General features: G+C 36.8%; 1 protein-coding gene across 3 annotated transcripts; it reads right to left on the bottom strand.

The window, feature by feature from the left end:
* Positions 1 to 513: 513 nt before the first annotated feature.
* Positions 514 to 8,797, bottom strand: LOC103981975 (putative pentatricopeptide repeat-containing protein At1g03510). 3 transcript variants are annotated; one of them, XM_065171556.1, is made up of 3 exons: positions 7,298 to 8,797; positions 4,906 to 5,080; positions 514 to 902 (listed from the first exon to the last, which is right to left on the bottom strand). In XM_065171556.1, exon 1 carries the CDS (start codon positions 8,781 to 8,783, stop codon positions 7,437 to 7,439), a length of 1,347 nt encoding a protein of 448 aa, XP_065027628.1. In that variant the 5' UTR covers positions 8,784 to 8,797; the 3' UTR covers positions 514 to 902; positions 4,906 to 5,080; positions 7,298 to 7,436. The 3 variants fall into 3 exon arrangements, with proteins under 3 accessions (XP_065027628.1, XP_065027634.1, XP_065027622.1); XM_065171562.1 differs by lacking the exon at positions 514 to 902 and having other exon boundaries at positions 4,558 to 5,055; XM_065171550.1 differs by lacking the exon at positions 514 to 902 and having other exon boundaries at positions 4,559 to 5,080.
* Between the last annotated feature and the right edge of the window lie 879 nt (positions 8,798 to 9,676).

Raw genomic sequence — 9,676 nt, 5'->3', positions numbered from 1 at the left:
TCATACTTTTTTATAGGATTATTAATATATATAGATGATTAACTTTGTTATTATAATATTATAGATGGATTCGATGACACTTTTATTAATAGAAAATGTCAAAAAAATATGAAACAAATATAACCATGATTATTTGACAAAAACATGAAAGAGTGAACTAGAAAAACCAATCCAAACAGCATCTATTAAGCTAATAATAGTGAGATACGTCTGATCACTTAAGCTAAACATGAGAATTATAATCATCATATACTTCCACAATATATATATATATACACATATATATATATACACACATATATATATATATATACATACATATATATATATATATACATATATATATATATATATATATATATATATATATACTTTGAGGAAGGACAAAGGAAAAAAGAAACAAATAAAGACGGGTTTTTCCTGTTGTCAGTTCTTTTCTTTTGAACAATAAAACATCTTCATTTCTAACTATCTGTTAGAACAAAATTCATAAGTAGAAACATCATCACCAATGAACACCAGCAAAACTAGCTAATGCAACACAGTTTTGTATCTCTTTTATATATGGTTGAAGCAACTTCCAGTGCATTCGCGATCACTGCTCTCAAAAACCAAGCTATATCTTCCCAACTCCTCCATTCATCAATTTGATGATTCGTGGTGCATCAGAACGAACGGAAATCTGGGGAAGGCCCTCCTGCTCAGCTCTGTCCAATCCAGCATTGTCCTTCATGTTCAGGAGTCATTTTTTTCTTTTTCACATATTAATATTACATTAAGCAAAATGAAGTATTGTTCCTGATTATGTTTACCGAGTTCTAATATTTCAACTTAGCCAATGCCAGGATTTGGCACCATAACCGAAAACAGATCCCAAATTTTCACGCCTTGCATGTCTTTAACTGCGATCCAACGAAAATTAGATTAGCAGAACCTTTTAATAAAATCAAATGCGACTTTGGCGTAAGGACAAAACAGTAAGAAAGTTTGAGGAAAGATCTAGTATCTTGTGTTGCATCCCTTATCTCTGTGTTGCTTACAGAGTTTTACACTTCTGGTCTCTCGAAAGTAAGCAAGAACCAGAGCTAGTGACAGCCGTATAAATCCCTTTAAATTCCCTTATGCACAATATCATGGAACTTACTCTTCAGGATAAATTTCCTTTATTATTCTAGTATTGATATAATATTTAATTAGGTGTTCCAAGATATCTGAAAGTAGCCTTTCACATGGTGAAATGGCCATAAACTCCCATCGTGTCCATTGCCTGAAGGCTTTGCTTATGTAATTTTGTCATTATTCTCAAATTTACCTTTAACATATATACTTAAATATGAATTAGATGTTCTTAACATAGATTAATGTGTAGAATAACACGTACATGCAGAGAAACCCATATCGTTTGATGTCTACTAATTCTTGTCCTCCATATATGCCTGTTGTTGGACTGAGAGAGGATTTCTGTTTAAGTGACCTTGTCCGTATGGATCAATGTATCATGCAAAAGAGTTAAAGGCACACATCAAGTCAACACACGCATACGGTGCTGCCATATGACTAGACCAATTTTTGACCTATGCAAAATTGCACAAGGATGTTGCAGTGGACATAGACACGAAATAGTACTATGCCAGAAGGCCATGGTAATGGCCTTCTGCCACAATATAAAAAACCTTGGGGCTTGGCTTGTTATACAATAAAAAGATTCGGGTCGTGACAATTTGCTCTAGACTCGGGTCATGACAATTTGCTCTAGACTCGTTACCTATAACATATAAACTATAAGATTCTAAAAAGACGATATTAAGATGATATCACTAGCCCTCTTACCTTTCGCTTCTTTTGTCTATTTGGATGTTACACTAGTAATGTCAAGAAGAAAGTAGCAAATTGGGTGAAATCATATCTCATCAAATCCTTATTGCCTATAAATCCCTCATCATATTCAAAACTTTAATATGATTATAGAGAAATCATTCTAATATCCTTCAACATTAAATCAATGTAATATGCCGCATATGGAGTCCAATATAAGTATTATCTTTTTATCTTAAGTAATTTACCTAATATAATTATATCCCATTATAGACTCATCTGCCAACCGAAGAATTCGAACAAGAAGGCCCATTACCTATAATATATAAATTATAAGATTCCAAAAGGACCACATTAAGATGATACCACTAGCCCTCTTGTCTTTCGCTTCTTTTGTCTATTTGTTTGTTACACTCTGTAATGTCAAGAAGAAAATAGCAAATTGGGTGACATCATATCTCATCAAATCCTTATTGTCTATAAATCTCTCATCATATTCAAAACCCCAATATGATTATAGAGAAATCCAACGATAAATATTATTTTTTCTAAAGTCTTCTTGATTTCAGGAATCTTTCTAATATCCTTCAACATTAAATCAATATAATGTGTTGCACATGGACTCTAATACAAGTGTTATCTTTTTATCTCAAGTAATTTACCTACGATAAATGATAACAAAATTGATAAGACTTAGGAGTCACATAGTTCTTCCATTTAAATTAGAGACAAAGAAATTAAAAGATTAAAAATTTTAAAAAATAAATCTTATCAATTAACGCATAGTTGCTTCCATTGTCGGGTTATAACTTGAACGATATTTTGTTCACCAATTTCTTCCACAAACTTGTCAAGTCAATCATATATCTTTTCTCTAAATTTCATAAAAGATGATGTATCTATTGACTTTATAAAGATGGTTCCTGAAGAATAGTTGACCATAAAATTAATTATACTCCTATATCTCCTATCGATTGAAGCATATGGCATAATATAGCAACTATACTTTACCCATGATTCTTTGTGGCCCTTAATTAAGTCATTTGTATAATTTAACTCTTTTTTCAATAATAAAACTTACATCTCATAATAATTTGAAAGTTTTAATCACCCACCATATCTTACAATAGCTTCAATCATCTCCTTAAAACTGTCTAAACGACAAGTACTAAAGGGAAGACCAACCTAATAGAAGAAGCAAACAATATACTAAATTGTTTTTCCTCTTATTTCCTTATCACAAGCATCACTTATATTTGTTTGTCTTAATTTTGCTTTTGCTTGCCTTTATTGCTTATGTGATTCTTAATACATATATAAGTCCATCGATCCTTTTTTATCATTCTTAACAGCCATAGCTTCTTTTTCTTTTCTGTCATATACTTTTTTCCCACTTGGATTGACACTTTCAGAATAATCTTCTTCTTTATCATCTCTATTATGCATAACATTATTTTCTAGTAAAATCTCATAAGATTCATTTATTTGTATCTTTTTTTAACTCATACAAGTCAATAGCTCTTCTTTTACATCACGTGAACACTTCTTACAAGCTGATGCATTCTTAAAATTTTCTACTAGATGCTACTTTACATGAAAAATACCATCTCTAATAGTCTTATAATAAAAGATGCATATAACTACATTAGGATCTTTAGGATCCTTTAAATAATTACATTTCCAAGTAGGATCCTTTCTTTAATTTTTTGAAGATTCTTCTGAATTACTTTGTGCACTTGTCATTAATCCTGAAATCCTAATAATAATTTTAAATAAAGGGGGGAGAAAAGTGACATCGATAGTAGAAAGTGGGGGAGGAGCGGGTAACGGTGACGAAAGAACTTTCGGACAACAATGATGGCAATGAAGGAAGCTGTGGACGGTAGCAACAACTATGGATGACAATAGCGACAGCGCAGGAAGCAACGAACGACAATAGTGGTAGTAGTGGAAGCTACGAACGATGATTTTGTGGGTGGAGGAAGCTTCAAAGGTGTCCGTCGATGGCAGAGGAAGTTGCAATCCTCTCCCTCGACGGTGGAAGGAACTACACACGGAAGCAACTATAGTGGAAGGAACTACACACAAAAGCTAGGTCGTCAGACCCATCCGTCGGTGATTGTGGAAGCCTCGATCCTATGCATCGGCGGCAGAGGCAACAACAAAGGAAGCATCAGCGACAGAGGCAGAAGCTGCGCTAGGGTTGATTGCTAGGGTTCGCATAGGGGTGTAGGGGGTGGGTTTTGTGGGTATAGTAAAAGAAAGTAGCTAATTGATTCAATCGAACCAACTAGCTACTGTTTAATAAAACTAGATTTAAAAGTTTGGTTTGATTGCTTCATTTGAACCTAGAGCTCGCCCAAGGTGCCCAGCGCCTAGGTTCAGATGAGCACCCAAACAGCACTTTTTTGAAGCACGTCACCTGGTCGACCCTTGAGGCGCTCTGCTTCGCCTCTCCCGAGTACCTAAGCGAGCACCCGGGCGTCTATTTAAACCACTGCCTAAAACAATTTAGAAAAAACAAGAGCTTATACGTTTGTGCATTAGGAAGTGCTTTAATCAATTTTCTAGACAATGCCACAAAATATCATGACTACTAGGTATCTGGGAAGCCCATAAAAGCCATTATCATAGTTCTCTCTTATTAAGCATACAAATTTGTGCACAACTTTATTTGCAAATCAATATACATAATTTTTATCTAGAATCTCATATAACCTTAGATTGAGAACACCAAGCTCTTGCTAATAAGACTCTATGTTACATTGATTTGTGAAGAAACTTTCTACTTCATACAATGGTGAAGCAAGTGTTCAGAACTTCAGATCCATTCTAATTCAACAACCTGTCTACAACTATCAAACAGGGATTGGATAACAATTTTAAATCCACCTGTTTGATTTTAACTTGACAGGAACAAAAGACTGATCCTACTCTTTTTCATCTCTCTATCTCTATGCTGTCACATTCATCTCGCAAAACCAAGAATATAGAATGTCAAAAATAAGACAATTTACAAATATTAACTGCATGATGCTTGATATATTATCTATTGTAATAAAATTAACAAGTGACGCAAAGAAGTCAAACCAATAGCTCCCGGCAGCTGCACAACAGCAGCAACATATTTCTCATGGAGTCCATCGAGTGTACAACTTTTGTTTGTATTGGAGGTGCATAATTGACTATAGAAATGATCAGATACTGGATCATTCTATTAGAAATGATAACTCCATTGCTCTGAAATTGGTTAGAGGACACGTTGCTGTTAGAGATGGCACAACTGAAAGTTAGTCAAGAGGACAACAAAATAACCATAGAACTAATTATGTAAAACTAAACAAACAAAATTGATTGAGAAGTTTTCTTTAGTATGAATCTGAACTGTAAGCATATGGACTTATTACGTAAAACTAAACAAGCAAGAGTGATTGAGAAGTTCCTTTGATACGAATCTAAACTGTAAGCATATGTACAATAAATTTTCAAAAACTAATCAGAATAGGGCCTGATATTCTATCACTCCCTCAGCAAACCAAAACTCAATCCCACACATACAACCCACACCTCAGAAAAAATCAAACCTGACATTGTTCATATAATTAGTTTCCCTAATATCTTGTAAATATAATTAATTTATGCATTGATGATATTAAATCAGCTCCAATAGACCTCTCAGACACACACACACACACACCCCACCCCCTCAGAGAATATCAGACCTGACATCTTTCATATAGTTAGTTTCCGTAATATCTTGTAAACATCACTGATGTATGCGGTAATGATATTAAATGAGCTCTCATAGGTTATTCACATTAGGGTGTCAAGAAAAAAAACAAAAAAATGTTGGTCTTCTCACCTAAATAATGAGGAACCATATCACATACTCATATATATTTTAACATTCCTGATATAATCTCTTCCTTCAATATTAAATTTCCAGTGGCAAGTTTCTACATTTAACACCAATTCCCAATCATGTTTGCTTCTCTATAGCTCATTTGTATTCCGTTGCAAAATCAGACCCAGTGACAATAAGAATTAGTTAAAAAATTTTAGTTGTACTGCAAAGCAATAATCATATTGTTTCATGATCAACTCATAAGAGCTGCTTGGCAACAGATAAAGAAACCTAAGAATCAAGGTTTGGCTCTGAGCTGACTTGTTCTTTCTTCCCAACTTATATCCCAGTCCTTTGAACATGTCAATATTACCATATAAGCTAGCAGGATGGTATACAAAACATATAGAGATCCCATTTCATGATATAAGGCCAGCTGTTTTACATGTTCCAATCCACCAGCAAGAGTCAAGTGGATCTCAGATTAATAAGAAAGAGTAAACAAACTACATTGAATCATGAGAAAATTACTAGTTATATAGATTTAGAGTTTCCCTTAACCTCACAGAGCAAGTTAAAATTTTGCTTCTTTTATGTTGTTTCATAATATTAGTCTCATATATCCAGAAATTCGTTGCATATCTACATCTTCTGTTACACCCAAGACAATCTGTTTTGTTAAACTTAGAATTTCCAAATAATACTATACCATGTTAAACTTAGCATTTTCTGAAACAAATTCACTAAGCAACAAACCTGGTTTCTTGTCTGCCCCCTACAAGCATGAAACCTTGCGGATAGTTTATTAGCTGAATATGTGAAAATTCTTCCAATCAGAACTTTATTTGACTGATCAGTTTGATTAAAAGAAATTATGCAGAACTTTATTTGATGGAACTAAAAGAGGTTATTGCTATGCACTTATTGTTGAATCTAGACTTCCTAATGTCTATAAGCAATCAGATAATGCTTTCTACATTCTCTCTTTTTTTTAGCTAAACAATACTCTACCAGGAAATGAAGAACAGTGGGTAGGCCAAAGTGTCAACAAAGGTTATACCAGGAAAGGTCTCTCTCCAACACCAAAATCTCTATGACATGGATTAGACCAATGTGGTCTTGAGTCTCTTGACAACACTGATCCTAAATTGAAGTAATTCTACTGCCAGTTTTAGTGTCAGACTTTAAGAATCTGTTTCTGGACCATATACATTACAGCATTACAACTGTGGTTGATGACTACAAATATTTTGTCATCTAATTTTCTGGAATTATTTTGTTAAAGTTTATTTAATTTTATTATATTTTGATGATGTGTCTTTCTTGAATACTGATGGTATAGTGAGGGAATTTTCACTGGAGCCACTCACTGCATATTGAATATTAGGTTTACACATCTAATTTTACAGGGACCATGAAATCCATATGGATGTAGAGATTGTTTATGGCATTTAAAATTAAGCACTTTACTAAGTATAGTTGTTTAACGTGATTCTTTCTTTTCCATTTTGTAACTCTTTTTTCTTTTACAAGATTATAAAGGATACCTTGGTTAAGAAGATTTAGGATAGATTCGGATGATAGCCACAGAAACAGCAACAAAGAACAGTGAATGATACTGGTATTGGAGAAACACACCTCTTCAAGAGCCCTCCTCCAGAGTTGAAAGTTGAAACCAGACTTCCATGTTAAGCCACTGCTCTGCAAAATCAAGACCTATGAGGTACAACCCAACTATTGAAACCAGACTTCCATGTTAAGCCACTGCTCTGCAAAATCAAGACCTACGAGGTACAACCCAACTACCGCCTGGGTTCAGCGACACACCCCTTCCCTCCATTACCATCCTCACTCTCTCAGCCTCTTTAAATTTCCCTGCGCCTGCATATATGCTTGCAAGCAACACAAAATTGCCTGCATTCTCTGGCTCGATCTCAAACAGCACTTCTGCGGCAATCTCAGCGAGTCTGACCTCACCATAGCTACGGCAAGCTCCAAGAAGCGCCCCCCAGGCCTTAGGGGTCGCCTTCATCGGCATCCCCCTGATGACCTCGTACGCCTCTTTCAACCAACCTGCTCGACTCAATACATCCACCAAACACGAGTAGTGATCACTGCCTGCGTCGAGTCCATACACCTTAGTCATGATGTCAAAATACTTCAAGGCATCATCCGCCAGTCCAGCATGACTGCACGCTTTCAGTACGCTGAGGAACATGATCCCATCCGGCCGAATGTTATCCAATTCCATTTCTTTGAACACTGACATCGCTCTGTTAGCATGGCCATGAAATGCATAAACTGACACCATGGAGCTCCACGAGACTACATCCCTTTCCTCCATTTCATCGAAAACACAACGCGCATAGGGTAAGCAGCCGCCACGCCCATAAGCTTCAACCAGCCCGCTATCAAACTGCGAATTTGGCTGAATGTGATTCCTAAGAGCAAAGCCATGAATCTCTTTGATCGAATTCAACGCTCCAGTGCCAACGCAAGCAGGGAACAAAGCCAAAGTTGTGATCAGGTTGGGCTTAATGCCAGCGACCTGCATCTTCCTACACAACTCGATGGCTCGAGACGAACCTGAACCTCCGCCGAACTCCGCGATGGCCGCGATAACCGAGTTGTAGGACGACGCGGTCGGGGGCACGTCCATGAGCTCGAACAGCCGTAGCGCGCTGGGGACGTCACCCGAGCGACAGTAGAGCGAGATCAAGGCGTTCCACACGACAGCGTTCCGCTGGGTGCAATCGTCGAACAACTTCCTCGCGTGGACGAGAGAGGCGCACTTCCCGTAGGAGTCGACGAGCGAGGACGCGACATAGGGGTCGTGGAGCAGGCCGGACTTGACGGCGTGAGCGTGGACGGCGCGGACGGTGAGGGGAAGCCGGAGGACGGCGGCGGACTTGAGCGCGAGGGAGAAGACGAAGGGGTCGAGGGCGAGGTCGGGGGAGGCGAACATTTGGGCGAACAGGTCGAGGGCCTCATGGTGCCTGCCCTGCTTCGCCTCGGCCGCCAAGTTTTTGGTGTAGGAGACCAGCCGGTGGTAGCTGTTCGGGCGCATCGGGGAAGCCACCGGTCGCAACCTCACGCCTGCTTCACAGGACTCGTTGAAGCCCATTAAGGTGAAGACCCTAATCATGGGTCAACGCCGATTGAAACCAGATTAGACCCCCAAGTTGAGACCGATTGAAACCAGATTAGACCCACAAATTGAGGTCAATTGAGATCCATTGTGACCAATTGAAACCAGATTAGACCCCAAAATTGAGATCAATTAAGCCCACACAACACATAGAGGACGCCTCAAAATCATCCTTGAAAATAATTTAGTTAAAAGATAACCAAAATTAATTAAAATAAGTTTAAGCCCACAAAATTCATGGAGAGAACATAACATAACTCATGGCAAGGATTCGAATCCTTAGCATGAATTAAGGGATGCCGAAAACACACCATCAAATTAGCTATTTGGGCGTACTAATTAAGAAGAGTATTTGAAGGATAAGATCGATTGATCTTTTCTTTTGCAAATGTGAAAATATTTTTTTTTAATGATAAATAGTGAAAGTGGGATTTGATTGAAACCTTATGATGAATTTATTAAATTTTTACCGCCTAATCTAAGATGAGATTTGGAAAACTTAACCTAAAATAAGCACATTATTATAGCTGTAAAGCATGCGTTTCTATTTGGGTATAAATGGCTTAACCTCTTGCCAGTAAAGAGTTTTAATACTTGGACTTAAGTTTTCAGATATTCTTATCAAAATGTCAACCCTCTAAAGAATATAATGGCGCTGCTAAGACCTGAACACAATGAAGAATCTGAAACTGTGTGCTTCATTCATGCCTACTACTTATCTGGTTCGTCAGAACTGAACGGGACGTAACCGAGTCAAACCTTCGGTCACTGGATCATATGTTTAATTATTTTTAAAAAAAATATATTAAATACTTTAAAATTATATATGGTAAAAAATTAAAAATATTAAAACTAATTTAAAAATATAT

Source organism: Musa acuminata, chromosome BXJ1-4 (genome assembly GCF_036884655.1).
Source record: "Musa acuminata AAA Group cultivar baxijiao chromosome BXJ1-4, Cavendish_Baxijiao_AAA, whole genome shotgun sequence".
NCBI classification, from domain to species: Eukaryota; Viridiplantae; Streptophyta; class Magnoliopsida; order Zingiberales; family Musaceae; genus Musa; species Musa acuminata.
Note: the sequence above shows the minus strand (reverse complement) of the source record. Positions and strands in the feature narration are given on the sequence as shown.

Bases quoted from the DNA above. Each gene is read 5' to 3' on its own strand.
- LOC103981975 (XM_065171556.1), bottom strand. From the start codon at position 8,783: ATGGGCTTCAACGAGTCCTGTGAAGCAGGCGTGAGGTTGCGACCGGTG.